Source organism: Lissotriton vulgaris, chromosome 5, assembly GCF_964263255.1.
Source record: "Lissotriton vulgaris chromosome 5, aLisVul1.2, whole genome shotgun sequence".
NCBI classification, from domain to species: Eukaryota; Metazoa; Chordata; class Amphibia; order Caudata; family Salamandridae; genus Lissotriton; species Lissotriton vulgaris.
In genome coordinates, this window is record NC_141693.1 from 1,057,609,981 (window position 1) to 1,057,636,983 (window position 27,003).

Genomic DNA, 27,003 nt, shown 5'->3' on the forward strand with positions numbered 1-27,003 from the left:
CCGTCCCATAGCAGTCGTCAGACTTCAGAATCGATCTGTTTGAAAACATCTGGGGTATCTTGTATGGAAGTGGTTCCCAACCTTTTTTCAACCACTGCTCCCTTGACCTAATTGGCCGTTGGCCACAGGCTACCCATCATGTCACTTTTTTATTAAGTGGGGAGGTGTAAGCCCAACCTCGGGAATACCTGCATTTTTCTTCCTGAAATTAATTGGGATGAAGCCTATGAAGGCATTGTAATCATATTTGTATCAAAATTTAAATATAACAGTCATTTAATAAAAAATTGGTCTGTAAGCCCTGACGGATAGGTTTGCTGTTTGCGATCTGCGCCTGTAGGTTCTGAGTCCCTGGCCTGAGGCAGCTCTCCTGCGTAAGACCTGCGCCTGGAGGTTCTGAGTTACCTATAGAGAAGTACTGGAAAGACACTCAATGTTGACAGTGCCAGCAGAGAGGTCAGTGAGTGGATGAGCATGGAAGGTAATGCAGCTTTTCACATTCATAGCAGATTTTATGTGTACTGTTTGGTGTCAGGAGTTTGGACAGCACTATAAGACCTTAAGGGCCTGCGCTTTATGTGGAGTCTTTAGAAATCCCCAACTCTAAAACCTACATTTCCCAGAGCTATTGCATTTGCAACGTGTACATATCAAAAAAGTATGCTCACTTCTGGTCCACATTCCATTCCAGAGGAAGGTAAAATGATTTGGAAGTAGTACCCTCCTGTTCTTTACTGTGCTTATAAATTACAGAAGCGCTACATAAAAATAAGTTATGTCTCTAATAAAAATTATAATATTGTCATTATTATCCTTATCGTTAAAGAAATAGAGACGCAGGTAAGAAAAGACTCTTTTGAAGTGTGGCAACTTGGAACACGTCACTGTGACACAAGACCACCCAACTTCCTCCCTACAACCCGTAAAGTCTCAGTGAGCGCCCTGAAGGTGGTAGCCGTGTGAGCAAGAAAACAGAGGCTACTTACAGGAGCGTACGGTTCTCTTACCTCTGCCATGTTGTGCACGGTTCGGGCCAATGGCTTCAGCAAAGGACTTCCAGCTTCAATGTGTCTGCTAGCAGCCTTCTCTTTCTTTGAGGACACCCTCTAGAGCAACAGAGAATTTGTTACTACCACCAGAAGAAAGTTAGACTGCGAGCATTGGCTTCGCTACTAATGAGACACTACCTTTGTTACAAATGCCGACCAATGATAGAAGGAATAAGACAGCAAGGGCCTGTCAGAAACTTCACACCCTCCACTGCGTTTGTTTCTGAGGCATACCTTTCCTGGTGCTTCTCTGAGAAGTATTCATTCCTGGGACTATTTTATTCATTAAGGGTTACTCGGCCAAAAAAAATCTTCTTCAGCACAACTACCTTTCCTATGTTCCAAAGATGTGCGCGGTGGTGCCCCTGGCTAGTTTTAATAGCGTACTGTGGTGCCAAGGTGCACATTTTGGGAGCCACTGTTGTATGGGGTATTCTGTGGGACATATTGAAGGTGCAGTAAGGCCATCATTTTAAAAAGGGCGTCCCTACCCATCAGGGATAGTAGAAGAGTTTTCCAATCATCCCCATCCCTGTGGAGTTTATCGGCCTGTAGATTTAGAATAATCCTCAGGAAATGTTCTGGTATCCATGTGACAAAGATGCCCAAAAACACAAATCCATCCTGTACATTTGGCGTGACACAGTCTGAGGGTACAGTCATATCCCCCTACCAGGGAAAAGACCAAGGTCTTGTCCCAGTTAATTTGGTACCTGGAGTGCTCCCCGGAAATCCGGAAGATCTGGAAAATACTGGGAATGGGCCACAGGGGTCTGGTGACATATAGTAATATGTCATAGGCATAAAGAGAGATAGATTCTCCCATGTCCCATTAGTACTGATGCCCCAGATCAACGTGACCTGACAGAACTAAGCCACAGTGGCTCAAGTGCCAATGTGAATATCATGGGGAAAAGAAAAGAGCCTTGCCATGGGCCCCTCCTCAAGAGAAGGACTCTGGAGAGCGTGGCAATAACCAGCCCCAATGCCAGAGGGTCCTGATACAGTGCCGTACCCATCCGCAAAACCTCAGGCCAAAACCAAATTGCTCTAGGGTCGCAAATATATAACTCCACTCTACACTGTCAAATGCCATGCTGGTGCGGAGAGACAGGCACCTGGCCTGTTCAGTGTGGGTCTCTGGTCATGTGGAAGACCCCAAACAAACGTGTCAAGGTAATAAGAGTGCTTCAGAGCGACATAAAGCCAGATTGGTCGGGGCGAATCAATTTGGTGATAACTGATCTCAATTTAGTCACCAAGGCCTTTGCCAACACTATGACCTCCAAATTAAGCAGGGAAATGGACCTGTAAGAGCGACAGTCCACTAGGGGTTACCCTATTTAGGGATCGGGATAATGGTGGCGGCCATCTGGTCAAGCGGTAGACAGCCTCTTCCCTTGCGGCCCGGAACAAAGCACGCATTCGCCGTGCCACCTTGTACCCATGCATTCTTAACATAAAATTCCTACCAGTAAAGACGATGCGCGATTCCAAAACATTGAAACCCTCATTGGCTTGTGTAACATCCTACACATTGATTTACACACTTGTATGATTTATCGTCAATGTATAATGTGTGTGCGTGTGAGATGTAAAGCGCTTTGAAAACCTACACTGGGATGAGTAGCGCTATAAAAGAATTGAATTTAAAAAAATTGTAAGTGCTATTCATTTTGTTATTTGTATAAATACTCATACAGACATATACACCTTACATTCTTACAGTGAGTGCATATCTCTTATACACAGGGATTGATCTAAGTCAAAAGCTTGCTTCCAAATCGCAGATAATCTTAAGTTTTTCCGGCTACCTCCCTGCGAAAGATCCCTGCACTGGCCGCCGCATCGGGAGTAGATTCGTCTGTAATCGGCATGAAGGGCATCTAGCCCGATGGTATCAAAATCCGGGTTGGTTGTGGGAGGTTTGGCAGCTACTCGGTGCATGGCCGCCATATTCCCCACCCGAGAATTTGTCCTACTAGCCACATAAACCCTACTATGCTTCATAAGTTGCTGTTTTAACAACAACAAAAATGTACATCTAGCTTCAACGGATCAAAAGTTATTCAAATTGCTGCCCAAAGGTTGATGTTTCACCGGACACTTTGAAAGCAACCTTAGCACCTGCATTACCCAAAGAGGTGACAATGTTGTGCAGAGAATATAAACATATCCATTTGATGGTCATGTGAATGGCTTTTGTCTACAACAGGAAACAAAAACCTTAAACACTTACATGTAATTACAAATATGTTGCATATCTTTTTACGGTCCCATGTCTTGAATAACAAAGTACCTCTTCCTAGGAGGAACATACATGATAAATATGAAAGGTAGTATATTGTTCCTCTGAGCTGTCTTTTAATGGCAAGAGGTGCGACACAATCTGGCGTATCTTGCATTTGCCCTCCCGGGCCAACCACCATGCTCGCTGCTGAATAATTCTGCGGCCCTGCCTAGAAAGTACATTAGCACAACATTTCCATATATATCAATTCAGTTATATCTTAAAAAATAAGCAGTGATGAGTCCCTGTTCCCCCTGAATAATAAAGACAACTCTCCAATCTAGGTGTGGCTCTTGGGCTCTGCTGCAGCCGATGGGGACACAGGCGCACTGCAAATGCCTCCCCTCGAATAGACCTTACTACAAATAAAGTGCGCAGTTACACAATGAGACGTTTCCAGAAAGCTCCACTGTCGGTGCAGCGCCATTCTTTCAAGAAAGAACTACAAAGAAACCCTCAAAGGTAATGGGCGCATGCTAGTTGGTAGCCTGTTCCTTCATTGTTCCTTAGTTCATCTCTTCCTGTAGATTCAAGGCTCTGATACACCTATAACAATTTGCAATGAAAGTGGCCGTCATTCATTTCGCAGTTGTAATCGAGGCTCTCCGGTGCAGGACAGCAGAGCCGCTGCCTGCTTCCTCCAGCTCGCGTTCCTTGGTGCTTCTCCGGGGGCGTGATGGCACCTGCTTCAAAAGTCTGCAGCCTCCCAGGACTTCAACATTTGGGCGATAACGCCTGGGGTGTGTGCCACATCTGGAGGAGACGGCCTGGTCTGTGTGCCACATCTGGACGAGACCGCCTGGTCTGCGTGCCACGTCTGGACGTGACCGCCTGGTTTGCGTGCCGCCTCTGGAGGAGACAGCCTGGTCTGTGTGCCACATTGCGTCGAGACAGCCTGGTCTGTGTGCCACATTGCGTCGAAGCGGCCTGGTCTGTGAGCCACATCTGGACGAGTCCGCCCTGTCTGCGTGCCACATCGGGAGGAGACAGCCTGCTCTGTGTGCCACATCGCGTCGAGACCGCCTGGTCGGTGTGTCACATTTTGACGAGACTGCCTGCGCCACATCTCGACGAGACCGCCTGGTCTGCGTGCCACGTCTAGAGGAGACGCCAGGTCCGTGTGCCAGATTTTGACAAAACTGACTGAGGATCCGCTTGCCACCTCTTGACGAGAATGCACATTCTTTGTGGTACATGTTTTCAGACTGCTTATTCTGCGTGCCACATCTGGAGGAGACTGCCTGGCCTGTTTGGCATATCATAACGAGATTGAGGGTGGGACCGTGTGCCACATCCTGACGAGACTGCCCGGTCTGTGTGCCACATCTGGAGGAGAATGTCTGACCTGTGTGTCACATCTTGACGAGACTGCCTGGTCTGTGAACCACATCATGGCGAGACTGTCTCATCTTTGTGCCACATATGGAGGGCAGTGCCCAGTCTTTAGGACTTCTCAGAGGGTCAAACATCTTGAATGCCCAGTCTGCGCGTCGTACCTTGACGAGAATGTCCGGTCTGTGAATCCCCGGGTCGGGTTCAGGGATTCACAATCTTCAGAGTAATTCCTAGTCAGCCTGTTTTGAGGGGTTGTGAAGGTCAGGGCGTTCCTGTTGTTCGCAGGGGTTACTCTGTCTGTGATACTGCGTTCATGTTGGCTGCATGAAAGTCAGCGCTCTGGCTGCCTTAGAAAGAGACCTGCCCCCTAAGGCATTCATCCTTTTTCAAGCACTCCAGGTTTTTTTTTTTACAATTTGGTCTCACTGGTAGTTAAACAATATTCTTGGAGTAGATAATTCAAAGAAACAAAAGGATAAATGTTTCACGGATGTCACTCCCGCCCCTTGCGCGCGAGCACACCCTGCACACCCATGCCCAATTTACCTACTTTTTCTAAGCAAAGCCAATTCTAACCAATTATATTTATTTACACATAGGCTAGTCCACCTGCGGTGTCTTGGGACATCGCGTTGGACTAAACCTGACTTGCATTTCTACCTGTCACAAATTTGACCTAAAACAAAAACATCAGAGGACAGTGTAGTGCGCCAACACCCACCATGAAAGCTGTACCGTGAAAACACACTCACTACCATAATAAATAATCCATACGCAGCGACAGCCACGCCTGGCATCCTGGCTTTTATCGAAAACAAGGACACTAGACGGAATACATCATCTCCCAAATACATTCCTTATATTGAATAGCAGATTTAATTATCATGGAAATGTGGCTCGCATCCAGGGAAAAATTGCCTAATATGCCGGTATCAAATAAACTAGTACGCAGATGTCATACCTATCCCGAGAGACTCGGAGGTAGAACAAAGTACCTAAAACTTAACAACGCGCCAGATAAATCAGTTCTGGAAGTAATGAGGGATTTGGAAAAATGTAAACTGGCGAACAATTGGATTCTACTTAAAATAGTATGGTGAGTGGTGTCACTACATAAGCAGCTTTAAGTTTGTAAAGAGGATGCTTCCCCCTGGAGTAAAATTGCTTTTAATTTGTACTTGTAAGCAGAACGTTGGTTTTTCAGGCCACGGTGAATTTCTGCAGCTAAAGTAAGAGTACAAAGCAAAAATGTATAATAAGTGAATAGACTAATTATATGTAATGTAACTAACTATAAGTAATGTATACAACGCAAATGGCATGATCCGATGTACTGGCGCAATTTACCAAGGGCATTTAGGGCACGCGAGTGAGATCTCTCGTTATAGCTTAGTTCTCTGTCCCTTTAAGATCCAGGTTAGTAACACGTTGGGATCGAAAAGTGGTCTCGGGAATCCGTGCAGTGCCCGAGGAGCAGTCTGTGTGCGGCTGCGGGTCTGCCCTCTATTGCCGCCTGGAAAAGGAAAGGAGGCAGGATGGAAAGGCTTCCCCAGATCTGCCTGGGATGAAAAAGGGGTTGGAATTAAGAGGCGTTCTGACATCAGCACTGCGGCAAAGAGTGCAGCGGCAGCACCTCCCCTCGAGCCCCCACACAGCCACACAAAAAGCGCTCGCAAGGGCTGGGCAGAGCTGCAGATTGGAGCTGCAAAAGAGGAGGGGGAGAGTGTCTGCGTAAGCCGGGCTGGGAAACACAGAGCAGAAAGCTGGCAGGGAAGGTGTGGCTGCAGAGAGCTACCTTGGAGAGAGTGATCACAGAGACCTACCTTGGAGAGCGGATGCAGACCGACCTTGAAAAGAGTGATCACTGAGACCTACCTTGGAGAGTGGATGCAGACCTGCCTTGAAACAGTGGGAGCAGACACCTGATTAAGAGAGTGGCCTGTAGAGACCTCGAATAAAGAGCGTGGCTGCAGACCTGCCTGGGAGAGAGTGGTCAGAGACACCTGACTTGAGAAGAGCTGCAGAGACCTGCATGGTACAGGGTTGCTGCAAACCTCTCTGGAGAGAGCAGCTTTAGAGATCTGCCTAGAAGAAAGTGGCTGCAAACATCTGACAGAGAGGGGAGCTGCAGGAACATTCCTGGAAGAGTCTTCTTTGGAAAAAGTGGCTGCCGATACCTGCCTGGAAGAGAGTAAACAAAGTCGCTGGCTTTAGAGAACAGATGCAGACACCTCTTTAGAGAGAGTCTTGCAGACACCAGGCTAAGAGAGTGTAGCAACTAGAAAGAGTGCCTGCAGACACAGCCTTGAGAGAGGAGCTTCAGATTCCTGGCAAGACGGGAGTGGACGAAGACATTGCTTTAGAGGGTGGCTGCACATAGCTCATTAGCGAGATTACTATAGACACCTGGCTGAGAGAGTAGAAAGAGGGACCCGCCTGGAAGAGAGTGACTGAAGACACTAAGTGGTGAGAGTGGCTGTGGACACCTCTGGCTACGCCTCCCCTGAAGTGACCTACAGGTCTCCTGGCCCAGGCTTTAAGAGGCAGGTGCAGGCTGCTGGTGCCCCCACTTGTGTCTCCACCATGAGTTTCAGCTCCGAACACTACCTCTCCTCCTACAGGAAGGTCTTCGGGGACTCGGCCCGCATCTCGGCCTCCCGCTACGGGGGTAGCGCCGTCCGGACCACCACCGTCTCCTCGGGCAGCTTCCGGGCCTCGCAGCCCCGCAGCAATGTCTCCTCGCTGGCCTCCTACCGGCGCTCGGGCTCCAGCCGCGGCGCCGACACCGTCGACCTCTCTCAGGCCTCGACGGCCAACAACGAGTTCAAGATCATCCGCACCAACGAGAAGGAGCAGCTGCAGGGCCTGAACGACCGCTTCGCCATGTTCATCGAGAAGGTGCACAGTCTGGAGCAGCAGAACCAGCTGCTGGAGGCCGAGCTGGGCGCCCTGCGGCAGCGGCAGGCCGAGCCCTCGCGCCTGGCGCAGCTCTACGCGCAGGAGCTGAAGGAGCTGCGGGCCCAGCTGGAGGAGCTGACCTCAGAGCGGTCCCGCGCGCTGCTGGAGCGCGACAACATGGAGGACGAGCTGCAGCGGCTGCGCGAGCGCTGCGACGACGAGGTCCGCGCGCGCGAGGAGACGCAGCACGCGCTCAAGGCCCACCGCAAGGACGTCGACGACGCCACGATGGCGCGCCTGGACCTGGAGAAGAGGGTGGAGTCGCTGCTCGACGAGATCTCGTTCCTGCGCCGGGCGCACGAGGAGGAGGTGTCCGAGCTGCTGGCCGCGCTGCAGGCCGCCCAGGTCTCGGTGGAGCTGGAGGTGGCCAAGCCCGACCTGACCTCGGCGCTCAAGGACATCCGCTGCCAGTACGAGTCGCTGGCCGCCAAGAACCTGCAGTCGGCCGAGGAGTGGTACAAGTCCAAGTACGTGAACCTGAGCGAGCAGGCCTCCCGCAGCGGCGAGGCCATCCGCGCCAGCCGCGAGGAGCTCAACGAGTACCGGCGCCAGCTGCAGGCCCGCACCATCGAGATCGAGAGCCTGCGCGGCACCAATGAGTCGCTGGAGAGGCAGATGCAAGAGATGGAGGAGCGCCACGGCGCCGACGTGGCCGGGCTGCAGGTAAAGGGGGCCTTGGGAGTCAGTTGGGGTTCAGTGGGTCATGCATGTGACCCCTTCTGAGATGTTTGTGCAACCCCTGAAACTTTCATCTTTCAGGCGAGCCATCCCTAGTGTATCTGGACAGAGGTAGAGTGATATTGATGGACTAGGTGGTTTGGCCTCAGTGGCATTACTTGAATTTTCGTACCATTGAATCCCTGAACTAGGGATACCATTAAGGGGGTGCCTGTGCCGTACCCCCTTTTATGCTCGTGCAACTCCTCGTGAGCCATCTACCAGATCTTAGTATTTTTGCATAACCACCCGTCTTCAGGAGCTGGCAAAGAACTAAGGTATTCAGTGGCACAGTAAGTGATAGAAGTTTTATCGGTATTGTTCTGAGGGGATTGTAATTACTGGTGCTTAGGGAGGGTACTAGAATCATGGGCGTGCAGGCCTGTACAGGGATGAGCCCCTTCCTATAAGGCATCCCTGGGAAACACGAGTGGCACAGTGCCAGCAGTCAAATAACTGGAATTTTACACCACTGGAACATAGTCATGGTGCCATTTACACAGGTGTGCTCCCTTTCCTTTTTAGGTACCCTTTCCTACTCTTGTGTTACCGTAAATCTCTAGATTAGTTCTTGCGCATTGTGGACATCTTCTTGTGCGGCTGTGGTTGTACCAGAGCTGTAATTGTGATTCGTGCTTTGCATAGCTTTCATATGATTTTATATGGACCAGCAAGGAACTATTGAGCGGATAGTCAGTGCCACACCTACTGACAGAGAGCTTCTAGTAAGGACAGTGGGCTCTGAAGGGTCAATCGTTGGTGGTGCCAACAATGAAAGTTTTGTCACTGGTGATAGGGTTGCTCAAGATATGGGTGCCTGAAGGTTTGTATTTGTATGGGTGGGTCCATAGGGATGACTGTAATTAAGGGTTTGAAGGGACTCTGTGGTTTACAAAAAGGGCAATGGAGGGACCGCTGCTGAGAAGAAAGTGTCGAGTGGTGCTGAGAGGGAGGGTTTTGGGGTTTTAGGTGACTGCACTCAATCCTGAGGGCTGCCTTTGAGGTGCACTCTCTTGGCAGTAGTGGCAGCAGCTGCTGGCGTTGGGTAGGTCACATTTTGAAAGATTGGAACCAAGTGGAGCTGCACAGGATTCCAGGACTGGACTTCAGTATATTCAGTTGGTTGTACTCGGAAGTGATTGAAAATGAGGAATACGGGAGATGACATACCTCCAATTCCGTCTGAGGTGCCACTGGGCTCCCTTTCAGACTTGAAATACGTATTTCCACCCAAGGGTCTTCTCGTGTTCGGAGACAGAAGTAGGAGCTAAAAACACCGCATTGAGGTATATATACTCCCTTCAGAAAATGAGCCAAATCCATCTTTGTTCATCATTGCATCAAATCTCTATGTTTTACTTGGGATTTGATTCTGTCCAAATGACAAAGCGCCACTTACAAATATTTTCATTCATTACTCGCAACTTATACCCGAAGCGCTTTACACAGAACATCTTTACATATGTTATTACGCAATCACAGCTGCATCACTTTTTCATGACATTGGAAAAAATAAAAGGCTTAAATGACCCAAATCCGTTTGCCCGACTGTGCCCCGGTGCCTCAGAGGGATCAAAAATTAATCTGAGTCAGTGCATCTAAACTATTAAACCGACCCAAAGAATTGGGCCCCTGGAATTCCGGCACTGGCTGAAGTCTGCTGATGCGCCCTCTCAGCCATATCTGCCTGCCTACGGTAGACCCACTCTCTTCTTATCTGGTCCGCCCAATGCCCTTGCTTTTAATTCTTCAGATGCCACTATCATTTCCCTGCAAGCATGATCCATTGTGCGGCTGTCAGTAGTAAGAAACTGTTGCTCATTATCACTGCGGCATCACTTATTATGTAAAGGTAATCAGGGCACACGCCCTTGGTGAGCCCGGCGCCCTGACATGAATATTGATACTCTGACTCTTCCTGAAAGGAAGCCATAGGGCGGACGGCGACGCTGCTATGTACTGATGTTGCATGGGGACTCTGTCCAAGGTGCTGAATATCAGCTCGCAACAGAGATCCGATCTGCCTGAAAAGTAACAATTTCCGCGCAGCACCCGTCAAGGCATATACCAAAAATAACATAATTTTAAGCCGTCAGAAATGGTTCATGTTACCGTTTCCAGTTTTCTAGTCTGAAAAGAAGACATTCTCTGGTCACAGAGTTGAAGGAAACGGAGTATAGTGGCGGAATTGCTGGCGTTGGAACCCGGTTTCAGAACTTTACCAAAACAAAACGTGTAAGGTGAAACAATAATAATTGTACGCCCTGATGTCCCAGTCACATGTCCTTTCCGTTGTATGCTATTCTTATTCTGCTCTCAAGTAGACCGTGCACCTCTGAACACCCAACTTTCAGGTAGATACGTGTTCTCCCCAACGCCTCCGTTGGTCCTCGGTGCCGGACTCACGCCACACCAGAAGAAGTGCAGATTTAGGCCCGAGTCCAGTTGCCAGTCATGCCAGATTACTTTATTTACCTGGACCTGAGTCCCCATAGCTTCTTGTATTGGAAGCACGGTGCGTGCGATGGACGCAAATTCATCCCCGTTATCTGATAGTGATTTTCTTCTGGAACTGGATTTGGCTTTTATTAATATAAAGACCTCAGGCTTGATCTGTGTAAAAAAAGATAAACGCCTGAAATATCCGGATTAGTGACCCAAGCCGATGTACCTAGACGTTGTGCCCTGGCCAGGAGGCGCTCGCTCGGGTCAGCCACCCCGTTGTAGAGATGGAACAGCGCCTGATCCCGTTCTAGAAGATTCGGCAGCATTATTATTTCCTGTAATCTTCTTACACGCCGCCCCAGTAATGCCATTGAAGGGGCGACGGCAGCTTTTGTGAAGGGTTTTTAAGTATTATAGGACTCTCTGCTCGACTGGTGCATCACAGGAATTCCAAGTCTTACAGATGTAGATTTGGCTGCATAATCTACAGTGGATTTGTGCGTGTAATATGATTACCACAGCGCTGATTTAATGCCTGAAATCCACGAGCAAAAAAGTAATTTTCTAACCGGACCGTGTCAGAAATCTTCTGTAAAGCCTTGTAGGTGTGTTTCTTACAGATAACCCACTAACAGAACCAACAGTTTTCTCTTCTGAGTGAATCGCAGAAAAATCCTTTCGCTAATTTAATGTGATTTGATTTTACCATATACATGTTTTCACGAAATATTTCCAACAGGCGGGCACAATTTACATTGCATAATGTACTATTCTGGGATCAAACCGAGCCCTAAATCTTTCTAAAACGATTCAAAGTAAGATTTAATGAAATACGACGTAGAGATGCTGTTCTTCCGTCTCCAACAACAGGAGCACAGGATATAAAAGGGCAGTGGTTTCTGTGAGTGAAACATTTATTTAAATGTAAATTAGAAAATCACATTTCATGTTAATGGGATCTTATTTATTGGGGCAGTGAGCTCAATGCTCACACCGTTCCTTCGGGGCAGAATATTAGACACCCACCCCCTCTCCGGTTTACACCCGCCATTTCCATCGTATTCCCAAGGTTCTCACTGGGGCGGGTCGGACATGCAGGGCGCATGGCTCAGACTGAGTCAAGGACTTCTGGAGGGATCTCCAGACGCTCCCCTGCATGTCTTGGAAGGCCGTAAGACGTCTGCTGCAAATATTAAATATCCACAGGCGTCTCCAGACGAAATCTTTTGTGAACCTGGCCCCATCTAGAAAGAGAACAGATGTGTTTGAAGAAATTCGTAGTGGTAAGGCGGGCTATCGATGCCCGCTTCCATAGACAAAGCTATATCTGTAGGAAGCTTTCGTTCAGTGGGCATCATGAGTTGTGGTCCTCAGGCATGCCATGGTCACCCAAAGCAGAAAATAAAAGAAACATTGGTTCATATTTGAATACAGAATCAGAATATTTTACTGTTTAATTAGTTAAAACCATAACAATGTGCCAACAATATCAGTAAAAAAAACACCGTTGGGGTATAGCATAAAAAAATTACAGTTAAAAATACTTGTTACACATGTTCAATTGGGAAGAATATAAAAAATGACAATGAGTTAACAGTGCATATATGGATCATAAAAACACAATATACAGTATGGGTACTCACCAACTTTCTGTCGGGGTCCCACATTACAGTGTGATTTGGGGCCGAGAGCCGTACCGGTAGGGGCGGGGTCAGTGAGGGGGGGGGGGGGGGGGCAGCGCCAGATTAAAAAAATCAAACCTGTTTCAAAACGTTAGACAATGCAACAATGCTGTATTTCAAGAGCAGATGTAACTACAAAGAGCACAATTTGATAATACATTTTTATTAGCAGACAATAGCAATCTTAAGAGGCATTGCATAGCTTCATACACACTTTGACCCCAATTCCATCACAGTCTCTCTCTCTGTCAGTCTCTCTCTGTCTGACTGTCAGTCAGTCTCTCTGTCAATCTCTCTGTCAGTCAGTCTCTCTCTGTCAGTCAGTCAGTCTCTCTCTCGATCAGTCTCTCTCTGTCAGTCTCTCTCTGTCAGTCTCTCAGTCTCTCAGTCAGTCAGTCTCTGTCAGTCTCTCCCTCTGTCAGTCAGTATCTTTCAGTCTGTCTCTCTCTGTCAGCCTCTCTCTCTCTCTGTCAGTCTCCCTCTGTCAGTCTCTCTCAGTCTCTCTGTCAGTCATTCAGTGTCTCTCTCCACCAGTCTCTCTCTCTTTGTCAGTCAGTCTCTCTCTCTCTGTCATTCAGTCTCTCTATCAGTCAGTCTGTCTCTCTCTCTGACTGAGAGGGAGACTGACAGAGAGAGACAGAGAGAGAGACAGACTGTGAGGGAGACTGACTGAATAACAGACCGGCTGACAGAGGGAGAGACTGACAGAGAATGAGATACTGATTGACTGAGAGGGAGACTGACGGAGAGAGACAATCAGTATCTCATTCTGTCAGTCTCTCCCTCTGTCAGCCAGTCTGTTATTCAGTCAGTCTCCCTCACAGTCAGTCTCTCTCTCTGCCAGTCTCTCTCTGTCTCTGTCAGTCATTCAGTCTCTCTGTCAGTCTCTCTCTCTCTCTCTCTGTCAGTCAGTTTCTCTTTCTCGGTCAGTCAGTCTCTCTGTCAATCAGTCTCTCTCTCTCTGTCAGTCAGTCTCTGTCAGTCTCTCTCTCAGTCGGTCAGTATCTCATTCTCTCATTCAGTCAGTCCCTCTCGCTACTCTCTTTCCACTCACTCACTCACTCACTCACTCACTCACTCACTCACTCACTCACTCACTCACTCACTCACTCACTCTCATACTCTCATACTCTCATATATCAACAGAGCCCACTGGACCACCAAAAAAGGCCATACACTGGTCCTTGCAAACTGGCCCATGTGGCAGTGGCAGACTGGGCAAAAGGCCAGTCGGACCGTATACCCATCAGCCTGCATTCCTGTTTACAGAGTAGTCTCTATGTCTCAGTTTTCATACCACTGTCTATCTTGGCCTCTCTTTCTGTCTATTGAGCTGTCTGTGTCCCATTTTCCCTGCCACTACTTGCCTCTTTCTTTCGTTCTGTCTATTGAACAATCGTTGTATCTCAGTTTTTTATGCCTTTGCCTGTCGCAGCCTCGCTTTCTGTTTATTGAGTGTGCACTATCTCTGTTTCCATGACACTGCCTTTCTATGGCTCCATGTCTTTTGAGCAGTCTGTATGTCTCAGTTTCCATGCTACTGCCTATTTTGCCCTCTCTTTTTGTCTATTGAACAGTTTCTTACTCATGGATTTCACCCCAATGTCTGTCTCAGTCTCTGCCTATGCATGATTTTCCTTATTCATATAATCGGCCCGTTCTTTGAGTAATTTTGTCTCCATCACTCCCTGTTGCTGTCTGTCTCAGTCTCTCTCTCTATACCTTAATGAAATATTAACCAATTTTTCAATGATGCTATTGTCTATAAAGCCGTCTCCATGTCTCGGTCAATCTCACACCACTGAACCACAACCCTATGTCTTAATGCATAACCTGTCTATTAAGCAGTCTCTATTTCTCAGTCACCCTGCATTTGTCTGTATGTCTGAATGTACTATACCTGTCTTTTTATATTTTGTTTGTTTATCGCAAGTGTCTGTTAGGTTCACTTTCCAGGTCATTCTCTTTGTCAGTCACTCTATTATGACTCATGCAGAACCCACCCCTGTTTGTATAATCTGTTTGTAAATCAATCATTCTACATACCTCTATCTCACTATCCGTCTCTGTCTCTTTCTGTGCTCTAAAACATTGTTTTCCTCACATTCTATACATGCTCTGTGTATCCAAGCCTTCTATATTTCGACCCATGAGTTAGTACTAAAATGGTGCAGGCGCTCGTCACCAGCTGACTGGACTACGGTAACGCCCTCTACGCCGGAACCACACCCAAACTTCAGAAAAGGCTCCAGGGCATTCAGCAACGCTTCAGCACGACTCATCCTGGACATACCCCGAAACAGCCACATCTCCGGACACCTGAGAGACCTGCACTGGCTCCCCGTCAGCAAGAGAATCACGTTCCGACTCCTCACCCACGCACACAAAGCTCTCCACAAACAAGGCCCCAGATACCTCAACGACCGACTTACCTTCTACACTCCCACTCGCCAGCTGCGATCAACCAGCCACGCCCTCGCCGCTGTTCCACGCATCCAAAGAGCCACCGCGGGAGGAAGGTCCTTCTCCTACCTGGCTGCCAAAACGTGGAACTCCCTCCCCATCCACCTCCGCCTGACCCAAGACCACCTCTCCTTCAGGAAGCAACTCAAGACCTGGCTGTTCGAGCAGTAGCGGCCCCCCCAAGCGCCTTGAGACCCTCCGGTGAGTAGCGCGCTATACAAATGCTTGATTGATTGACTGATTGATTGGCATTATGAATAACATTATTAATGAAGTGCATATTTCACTCCTGTTTTTGCATGGGCAATTCTCGCTAAGTTGTACTTGTTGCAGACTATCCGGGCAAACCTGTGTGCAAGAGGTATGTATCACATGCGGAGGGGCACATATACCACTTGTGTGTGTTATCTCTCATTATTTTACACCCAGATTTATAGTGGGTGAAAATAAAACTTCCAACGCAGGTGTTATATCCGCACCTAGTTGTAGATGGTCTTCTAAATTGCTACCTTCTCTCTTCGTATGTACTGTACTTCTGTATGCTTAACAGTTCCAAAAATACACAAATGTAGTTTGGAAACATGGAATAAACGAATACTTCAACAACAACAAAAAATCCACGCCATGTGCATACACATAGTAATACATTGAAGAGGAGGAGATACTCTCAGGCTTGTCAGAAGTTTGGCCTGAGTCAAGAACGTCAACCTGTGCCTCTGGGCACTCTTCATTTGTGCCAGCAGGCACAAGAACCAGACTTGAAGTATTTAAAAATGTCTTGAAGCAAAATTGAAAACGCAACAGCTTCCGAATCTGTCGCCATTAAGTAGTTTGGCCCTGTTAGCGACCTCATCATTAACAAAAGCGTGTTTCTAATTCCATAAATCCATTTGCAGTAGAACTGGGGGTCCAAAAAGTGTAGGGCCTCATGAACAACATCTCCTATTCATTCCCCTTGAAACGGCTCTGGATGGTGCCCTCTGCACACATCACATACCGAAGCACAGGACACAGCTCCTTGTAGACTCCTCCCCCTTAATCAGCCCCGTGTGGAGAGCAGGGAGGCGTGAAAAGTAGCATTGGGTTTATTCCCTGGTGTTTCAGCAAAGCAATCACTCAGAGCCCTCCTTCTCCTTCCCCACATCCCCCATCACCCTGCAAACTCATGCGAACTGTAAACAACGTTGTAATTTCTTGCCTTTGGTGCATTTCACAGCTGTGAGCCAGCCATTCTGGAAATCCATCAGTTTTTTCTAATGGGTGTTGCAGTTCCTTCTCCATTTATCTCACAGCCTGCAGGCAGCCGTAAGAGATGAATTTTAAGGCCATGCCTATGCATATGTGTTCACAGAAGGATTTTAATGCATGTTCTGTCTATTATTTATATGATGCATAATGCTGCTCTGGTATTTTCCGGTTTCTGCACACTACCTGCTTTGGCAAATATTATGACTCCGAGACAAAATGTCATTTTCGGAAGATCATACAGTATGGTTGAGTGGGCAACTGGAGTGCCCCTTCGACCACACTGAGGATAAAACTCGGGAGCTGTGGTTTTGCAGTTCACGATTTAGCCACTAGACTCCATTACAACGAGGCATAAGATTTATAACCTGTATAACATCCAATATATGAAAGGAAAAGGGTCCCTTTTCATAATAGTTATGATATACCCCCTTCCACGCTTGCCAAGGCCTGACTTGACGGCATTCTTGAAATTGCTTTACAACTACACGCTCTAATATCGAAAATGCACATAATAGGCATATTCAGCATGTGGGTGGATGGAGTTATACATTAGGCACTGTGTGAATTAAGGGATTACGTCCATGCTGTAGGCTTCATGGCCCAAGACACGTAGATGGCTTTACGCTAAATCTGATGTACTGTTTATAATCTAACTTGTACAGCTTCACCTGTGGTCAGACCAATAATCTCTGTACATTAAATGCAATAAAACAGCAAGCCACCAGTTTTCAGGCGAATCAGACTGCCCCAGGGAGAAGACAACACAGAGTTTCAAACCTCATGCCAGAAAAATAACATATCCTGCAACAAAAATGCGAGAAAAATGTACATACCCTCTAGTGCAAGACATCGATAACACTCAACTAAGCTGCTGCCTTCAAGAAGATTAAAGAGAAACCCTAGAATTAGTGGTACAACACTCGTTGATCTAATTAGTTTTTAGGAAGCTAGAACACCAATGGTCATGATCAGTTTCTAAGGAAGATTTGGCCAGATGGAAAATATACAGAAAAGGATATTACAAAGCTGTCAAGAGGTTGAAAAGATACAACATTTAGAATGTGTGAGCAGGGCTACCAGTCATTCAAGAGAACTCTCCAATATCTTTTTCAAACTGACCAACCAGGAGTCACTAAAACACACCTGAGGTGCATGTTGCGTGGCAGTAGTATTGTGGGTCTGCCTGCAGTATTTGATTCGAAAATGGCAAACGTTAAAGAAGTCATTAAGAACTATTCCTAGATCATTGCTTCAACCCGCTATAACCATATCCGACCTCACAGTCCGCCCTGAATTTGCCAAAGCCATGGGAGGAGTCAGAGATCACCAGACTGGCTCAGAAGATTACAGCTTCCCACCTAATGGCAAAACCTTCCCTCTCAGCACACATAGAGGAATTGTTGCCAACACTCGTTCCCAATACTGCAGACTTAGTGAACACATCCATTATGAAGAGCAAGTCCCAGGACTCATGAAACATCCCATTCACTTTCAACCTTTTTACTACTTCATCAGGAACATGTGTAGGTAAATGAGCTTCAGTTCCAGTTTCACATGTGAACCAATGACCCTCAACTCTGTCATCTCCTGAAAAAAACTGATCTGGAAACAAGGATAATGCCCTCATTTGGAGATGTGAGCTAAAACAGGAGATAACTTCTAGTTGCTGTAAATTAGTTGCTGTAATAAAGTCACCACATGTGCATGCCTTGAGTCATTCCGGAAACCATAGAACACGTAATTGTTCATGGATGCCATTGTTTACCATCTGATGACAGAGAAGAGCTAGGCAGAGAGCATGCCCTACCACCCCGGCAAACCTGTAACCCAGATATATTAACTATCCGCATACCAAGTTTTGACAAGAGCCGAGTGACCCAAACAAAACAAGCATTTACAATGCAACGGTTTCGCCTTCGGAAAAGTTAGAGCTTTTGGCATTGTAAATGACAAACTTTTTATTTATGTGTTGGTTTTGAAAACAGATAAATAAATGGCATTGTCATTTACAATACCAATAGCTTAATCTCTCGCAAATAAGAGACCTATTGCATTTGCACCACACACAGAGCCCCCCCACACACACACACAGACACACATACACACAGACAGACACACACACACACAGAGCCACACACACACAGAGCCACACACACACACAGAGCCACACACACACACAGAGCCACACACACACACAGAGCCACACACACGCAGCTACACAAACACCATGAGCCACACACACAGAGTTCTCAGATAGGAGCGCGCAGTCAGTAGTTATCTTGAAAATCTGCTATGGATCAGCCTTGTGTAAAAACATGAGTTCTAAGTGTGATGAAACGACATGGTTTACACCTATGGGAGGGGTTTTGGTTGCACATTAACGTTCATGAAAACGCAACTGTAATAATGCAAGGCCCACTAGCAAGCAAGTTGCGTTGTTGGTGCAAGGTTGCCTTGCCTTTGAAGTTTGTGTGGGAACAGCGACCTAGTACTCAATGACATAAGAATGGAAAATCTAAGGTTCAAAATCACACGAGCAGACCCTCGCTGATAACACCGTTAAAGTAAAACGATAAAATGTACACAAACTTGGATGAATTATAGGTGTGAAAATTGTCCTGCCTGTCACACGCAGGGAAAACAGTATTAATCAACTCTCCAAGGACATGACACAAAACTTGCCACTGTGCAAACCGAAATTTGTAAATGTCTGATTTTTCTCACAGAAGTGTTTGAATAAATAATGCCGAAAGTCAAATAATAAAAATGCTTTAAATAATAATAATCTGGGACTAGACCTAAAGACAGGGAGGCGAAAGTTATCCGGCGTGTTCTCACTTTTATAATTGTTCACTTCCTGGAATGGTTACGAAACCAGGCAAGCCACTTTTAGGAGACTATTATAGGAGGTATAAGCAAGCAACAAGCGTGCCAATCATGGGTAGAAAATGCAGAGGGAATAAGAACCTGCAAGCGATAACAATAGGTGCGAGAATTTAGGGAAGAGCCTGAGGGAATTCCCTGGCTGGGCGTGCAAGCACACTGCTGCTTGCTCTGCGCTGCTGCCTCGTGGCGCTGCCGCAGTGTGCACAGCACAGGCCGGGGGAGGGGCCGCTCGCAGCCCTCACACCGGCGAAAAGGGAGCAGGTGGAAGACCACCTGCGGGGTTTTGTGCAGTGCGAGCGAGTTTTGTTACCAGGGCGGTTGGCAGGCCATGGAGTCCTGGGCCCACCACTCGCGAAGTGGGGGCGCACAGTGGCAAGCCGTAGGAGACGATCCTGGTGGCAGTGCCCCTCCCCCCTCAAGCACTGCCTGCCTCTTGCTCCTCCAACATGACGGAGGCCGCGCACCCTGCACGGCCACAATCCCAGCAGTACTAAAGATACCTGGGGCTGCGTGGCTTGCGTCCCATTTCCAAAGAGGGTACAAATGAAGGCATGTTACTATTTAGAAGAGTAGTACTCTGAAGGTGATGAGACACCGCAAACGAAGCACGTTGACGGATAAGCTTTTATGTGCAAGTTCCATTTGCGTGGGAACATGAAGCTAGAAATGGCAAAACAGCCCCGTCCTTTGCAGACTGGAGGGCGTGTTTTTCTTCCTACCCTCTTCTCCATTGGCTGGAATGTAAACAACGGGCGCGTTTTTGACTGTTGTTTACCATTCCAGCTAATGTAGACGAGGGTAGAACAAAACTAAAAAACACGCCCCCAATCCGAAAAGGACGGGGCTTAGATGGAGAGAATGACGTCACTGAGACCTCTTCTCCAATGGCTGGCCGCCGTTTAGGAGGCCAGCCAATAGAGAAGAGTGGCGGGGTTTACCCTCGCTACTCGGTCATTAAATCTCGCCAGCGAAACTGCGCATGTGCGCAGCCTACGCTAGCCGAGACCTAAAAAGGCAGGATAAAACCATACCATATGACTCGACTGATGAAGAGTCACAAAAAATAACTTGTACATTAGGCTGAGAAGAGGCCGAGAAGTCAACTAGCACGAGCCTTGATACACTACCCTGAGACATATGGTAAAATGGAAAACACTTTTGGCTTTCTTGTTCTGGAAACATCAACATAGCTAACTCTCACGAATTAAGGGGATTCAAATGGAAGGCAGGTTAACTAATAGTCACAGACCTCGTTTCATTCGAGCAGCTGATTGCCTGGCAGTTGAAGCTAATCTGTTAGGCCAAGTCACAGGCACTTACCTTCAGACTCTCATAGCTCAAGGGGAAGCTCTGTACCTCACGTCACCCTCCGTGCTGGGTCAGGAGACTTGGGCCATGCTCTTGGCTGACAGGATCAGGCTGCTTCTCTTCTCTCCAGGGGAGTATAGCACCAATCTGTTCAGTCAAACACAGCAGCAACACATTTCTGATGTTATAGGCTTGGTCTTCTACTTGTTAAGAAATAGCCACAAGGGGTGTCCTGGTCCTACGTCTCTCTAGAGCTATAGAGTTTTTCCCAATGATCAGATGAATAGAAGGCCAAATAATTTAATATGGCATATAAAAAATCCATTAATCTGTCCTCTCTGTGTTTGGCACATATTTCTTGGAATTTCCACCTAGGAAGGGGGCAAGGTGATAGACATATGCACTGTGTTTTAAGGGAGATGCCCTGGTGGCCTAAGTGAAGTCTGCAGTTTCCTTTCAGCCCCCAAACAAACCCAAAGTGGGATGTCACCCAAGGCCACATGATGTGTATTGAGTAGAAGACAGTGGAGACATGGTCGATATTCATCTGGGTCATTCATTTATACTCTGGGGTATCCCAGGTCTGGCAAGAGATATCATTTGCATCCCCCATCCTTCCCAGATCAGCTATGGGGCTTTCAAGGGGAAAGCTACAAAGGAAAAATCGCCTTCACAAAAGCAACTATTCTCATATATGAACCTGCTATGTAAAACAAAAACACACATGTACTACAAATTATGCCACATTTCCCCATGAGCCACATGAAGAATGCCAGATTTGGAAAAGACTGAATGCGTTTCACCTCACAAGGCGAGGCACCATATGCTCCTTTTATAGGGATTTATTTATTTTTGGGGTTTTATATAGAGCAAACTTGACCCAAAGGTATTGGAGCGCTTTACGTAGTTGGGTGCGTAACAGTTGCACAAGTTACATATGTGTAGATTCAATTACACAGAATAGTAGCGAATACAAAACCACAGCATATAAAGCATATTGTGACCAGTGATCGATTATACATATGACTTTTGAAATTCCAGTAAAAATTCCTGTGTCCCTCAGTATCCTCTCTAATAACAAAAACACTTATTTTTTTGCCTTGTAAAAGACAGTAGACAACATCTATTACGGGTCTTGTTTGATCCCCGTCCTGTAGAGCCCATAGCTGTGCTGGTGAAGGGAAATACAATTCATGGCTCGTCTCCTCTCGTGGACTCACAAATGTTGAGTTGGCTTGCATCAGCCAAAAAGTCAAATGAGCAGTTACTGTCAGTGTTCTCATCAAGACCACACTTGATTATGCCGTGCTTGCTCTTTGGGACTTCCTTCCTCCACATTCCATCAACTGCAGTGCGTTCAGGATATGGCAGTCCTAGTTGGTCCTTGCCTTAAGAAGTTCGACGGGGTCTTACAGGGGTTAGTTAGCTCTGTCCAGGCAGATCAAATTCAAGTCCCTTTGGCACATAAATCCTTCCACACTTCATGCCCATCCGTCTCTGTGGCCCTTCTTTAGAGAAATACCCAACACCAGGATTTATTGGCAAAAATATTACCTTTGTTTACAGTCTTCCGCTTAAGGAAAACCTTGTTCGGGGCGTACCTTCTGCATGGTTCTTTCTTCTTGCTGGAATGCTCCAGCATTATTCCTTCTTAGACCAGAATGTCAAGCACCTTCGGAGAAGCACTACTTGCATTGACCCTCCCCCGCCAAGCCCCCTCTTAACAGATGGAGTCAGTGGCAGAGCCACCAAGCCTCTGGGCGTAACTTTGAGCTTTCGGTACGTTCCCATGAGAAATGTCTGTCCATTTATAGAACTGCATCAAACCGTGCCCCATGACTATTTGTTTCTGGTACTTAATAGTATTGCTTGCAACTGTAGAGAAACATTTTTACTTTTTTGCTTTAGATGTTGGCTTTGCATAATTAATCTGCAGCAAAGTTTCCAGAGTAAAAGATGCTCACCTCGGTTTAGTAACAGAAATTGCTATAGGGAATTCCTGTAAAGCGAAAACGCAACAAGCTGCTCTGTAAGTCATGCCTTGTTAGGGACACACAGTGCTAAATAAATACAACTGCAGTGCAATGCAATACCCTGCGTGAAGGGCAAAGGCGGTGCTGGGCAAGGAACGTGGCTGAAGGCCACAAATAATGCACGGCAGACACTGAGAGCAAGGGGACTAGGGACAGCATGTGGCAGAAGAAGTGCTGTGCATTTTCAGAGGCACTATCTCCCTGATCGTGGGGTCTGGGGCTGGAAGACTGTGCAGGGAGCATGGACAAAGGCATCTATGGATAGCGCATGGGTCATCCACAGGCCATAACTAGTGGATGTGGTTGGTAGGCAGACGTACTGATTATAGAGTGACCGATGGTGATCCAGTGTGTATAGCGCTGGCATAGGGTGCATAGGAAGTGATTTTAGGGGTGCCAAGTGCTAACTGTGCATTGTCCCAGCTTTATCCACTGGATACTCGGAGTGATGGCACAGGCAAACTTAAGGCTGCTATTAAAGCGTATACTTACAAAATCTAAAATATTCACTGAAAGACTACTGTTAACGAAAGTTAGTACTGTCTTATGGTTAATAATCACTGTATAAGACAACCTTAAAAATTCAACGAAAACATTTCAACTGAAGAGGGTTCATAGTTTTTTAATAAGCATTTTCTAGATATACCATTATGTATCTATTTAGAACTGTGACTAGTGATATACCCTGCGCCACTGATATGCACTCTAAAAATTCAGTGTTCTATCTCATCGAGAAGGAGACATTTCAAGTTTACTAAAATTCCTTTCATTGTAAGATATTTGTTTCAGTGTTTTGGGTTTTTCAGATCACACCTCCGGGTATACCAGAGTGCTGTGCTCTGATGAGCTGTAATTAAATGCAAGTTAGTTTGCAGGATCTAAGCACAAATAAAAATAAATAGTTTGTAGAGACATTTACAAATATGGTCAGTTGCAGTTGAGAGGCTAAAAATTCTGGATACGGGTTGTGGGTGTGTGAATTGTTCTTAAAGGCAGGAGGACATCTTTTTTAATACCTTTGAGTAGCCTGTATTGGTTTGGAGCATTTTAGTCCAAATGCAATAATGCACTGTATTTGTTTATTTGAATAGATAGCGCTACATGTCTCATCTCATTTACTTTAGAGAGCTAAAAGTCTTGATGAGAAAAAAATCAGCTTTGGTAGCTTTTTTGGCAGTTAAAGTTTGTTTGGCGATCAGAACCTGCTTATGTGGCTGAAACTCCATTATAGGCAAGTTTGAATAGTTATGTTTTCACCTGTTGTCTGAGCATCACATTGTTTGATTGGCTCTTAGGTGTGGGTTCTGGGTATCCCATAGCCTACCACGCTGGACTTACAAGGATTTGCCTCAATGCTTGTATCATTTAAAGGATCATTAAGTAACAAGGAATGCGAGCAACAGAGAGACGATGATTATAGATCCTTTGGGGAAATCCCTCAGTAGACCTTGTGGTTAATGCAGAAGATGTTAAACTTAATCATTGTTGTGCCAAGAGCCAGTGAAGAGATCTCAGTGCTGGTTTGACGTGGTCACGTCTGCAAAGCACCAGGACATTCTGGTTGTCTGCTTTTACATCTTTTGTTGTCTCTGAATGAGTTTCTTAGTGAGCCCTGAATAGGCCGCATTAAAGTCGTCACAGGTTTCCAAGGCCAACACTCTTTAGGAGACCCATCAGGTGATGGTTTTGGAGAAGAGGAAGAGTTTTTCAGATACAGTAAAGCTGCATTTTATCCTCTTTCTCCACAGTGTTTATTTGGTCCACGGAAGAGAATTTATTATTGAGGATAACCCTCAGATTCCTTACTTTGGTTAAGTTATTGGGAGTGTTCTGAGGGCTGGCAGCAAAAAAATCAGGTTCTGTCCCTTCTAGCACCTTGATTACGGTTTTAGTTCCATTGATGCAGAGGAAACCCTCTTTAGTTCAGTGAAAATCATCATCCACATGTACGCTGATGCAGCAATTTTTTTCTAAGTTGTTCTTCAATCGAGTGGATTGACCTCATTGGCATATATTTTGGAAATTCACCTGATATTCCTTGAGGAGTGTTGACAGAGCGCATATTTGTGTTTTAGATAATAAGCTTTAAAGTGTTGGTCCGATGACTACACCGCATTGCACCAATTTTCAAGACGATTCCAGTAGTTGATAACTGGTTTGCCAGAGTCTTTATGTCCGCTGATGTTTTTTAATGAGTTATATAATGATGGCAAGTTTGAGATGTCCTGGAAAGATACTAAAAAGCTCCCATGTTTAGGTAAAGGTCTTGGCTCTCCCAGTAGCATTGAGGCAGCCTTCCCTGTACCTCCTATTAAGGAACATATCTTGTAATAACATTGACTTAAGTCATTTGCGCTACAGGTTGTGCCTGAGAAGTGCCCAGACATTAGTCCCTAAGCTTAACTTTGAAAATGAGACCCTGGTTGTAGCTTGTAATGGGGCACATTTGATGACATAGGGACATAGGAGGAGTCTGGCATGACAAGATAATCTAAAGTGAAGAGAGGGTTCGGGGAGTTGAGAGCTCAGGGCAAATTTCTTCAGGGCTTTAATTAATCCGTGATGGAGAGCCCTGTATTGTACCTCTGATTTAATTAATAAAGAGAATACTGAGATTGTCTACTAGCTGCAATCATTAGCCATTATTGTTGTCAGTGCTATAGGCGCTGAACTACTGGTATCTGTAGAATTGGATCAAAAGTCACATAATAAGTAAGAGGTTTCTAGTAAATCTCAAGGTGATGGTGAATAAACGAGTCAGAAAAGAAACTGGTTTGGATTTAATGGTAGAGCGGACGGTTTTGGCTGCATGATAGCAGGCCGTCCTCTTTGTAAGATCTGATGGAGTTGTATTGGCCAGGTATCTATGAATGAGACTCGAACACTTAAAATTAATCCTTCCCTCAATTGGTTCAGCCTGAGGTTATGTGGTCACATCTGCGCTGGCTGGTGAAGAGGCACACTTCAGTATTCTAGGCTGATTATAGCATTCTAAAATGCCCTGCCGACCTTAATTATATAGATTGTTCTCATAATCAGTCATACAGTTCAGTATGATCCAGTGATCATTTGTTGATTCAAAACAGGAACAAAAAGTTTGCTGGGCACCATAGCGTCAACGTTGTTTTTCGTAGTCTACGCTGTCCTGGTTGGTGAATCTTTAGGTACACTTGCACAGTTATCCGATTATAGCTTCCTCACTACTTCTCCATGTTGCTTCCAAATCTGAATGTGTTGTTTCAGTTTCTCAGGAATGATTATCTATGCATACAGATTACAGCCTGCGTTTTCCAGTGTAGTCGGGTTGGATGATAGCATGAAGTGTCAGACTGTATTCTTTCCACAGAGGTGAGATGCAGAGTGAAGCATATGCAACAAAATTATTGCACACACAGGAGTATTTTATATCTGGCTAGTGTAAGATTACCAGAAATAGAGATACTGGATCTCCCACTGGGAGAGAAAAGGCGTAAATCCAATTATACATTTTTTTGTTCCCATTGTTCCGTACACCTGTTATTCGAAAGGAGAACCTACCAACAAAAATAATTTGAAATGAGGTTATAGAAACGCATTGTACACATTCTAAGAATTCGGTCTTATTATTTTTGGATGTATTAGTCTTGGGTCATTAATCGCAAATTCATTTCTCGTGGAGTTGTATATTCTGTTGAATTTGACAGCATTTTCTATTTATTTCCATGTGATGTCCTTTTCCAGTTTAGGTTTTGTTTCTTGGTGATGATGTGTTTTTTCCCGTATGTAACCTTCAGTCCGCAGTTTTTAGCCCACATAGCCTGTGCTCCTAAGCCTTTACTTGGCATGTGCTTTACTCGTCATATCTTTACTTTGCAGGTTAGTTATTTTTAGGGTTAAGGGATGGGTGGAGCTAAAGAGGTAAGGGTCATTTCAAGATTTAGGAGTGGGTAGAGGTAAAGTGAGTAAGGTGTTTTTTACAAAAAATTGGGGTTTTAGGGCCCTAAAATAAAAAGTAAAAAGTAGTGTATATATAGGTAACCCCCTAAAAAGAAAAAAAAAGGGCTGTATATGTGTTTGTGTGTGTGTGTGTGTATGTATATATATATATATATATATATATATATTTATATATATATATATATATATATATATATATATATATATATAAACGCACACACACATATATACTCTGGCATTTGTCAATAAGTAGTTCTTGTTAGGACGTACTTACCATAGGAATCTTTTTTTTTTGCTAATAACTTTGTTGCCGTTTGACCACGTTTTTACAATCTTTCCAAAACTAGTTTGACACTCACTTCAGCTGCTGTTTGGAAAGTTTCAGGGTGATTTTTCAAGTGAGGGCTGAGAAAAAGGAAGGGTCCCAAAACACGTTCCCCCCATGTAAATACTAATAGGGATTTAGACACGACTACAGCCCAAACCGCTGGACGGAATTACACCAAATTTGGCAGAAAGCTAGCTCTTGGTTCAAAAAGAGCCCTTTTTTAATTTGGTGTAAATGAAGTAATTTAGGTTTACGTATATCTTGAGACATGGAGGGTCCGGGAATCTGACAGATCTCAAAATGAGATCAGATTGGCTGCCACCAC

The 27,003-nt window shown here is 45.8% G+C and overlaps 1 protein-coding gene across 1 annotated transcript in view; it reads left to right on the top strand.

Annotated features, from left to right (window-relative positions):
• Positions 1 to 7,135: 7,135 nt before the first annotated feature.
• Positions 7,136 to 27,003, top strand: part of INA (internexin neuronal intermediate filament protein alpha) — a 29,405-nt gene continuing 9,537 nt past the window's right edge. The window contains exon 1 of the mRNA XM_086922716.1: positions 7,136 to 8,295. Coding sequence (XP_086778842.1) covers positions 7,258 to 8,295 — 1,038 coding nt within the window. The 5' untranslated portion in view covers positions 7,136 to 7,257. The remainder of the gene's footprint in view (positions 8,296 to 27,003) is intronic.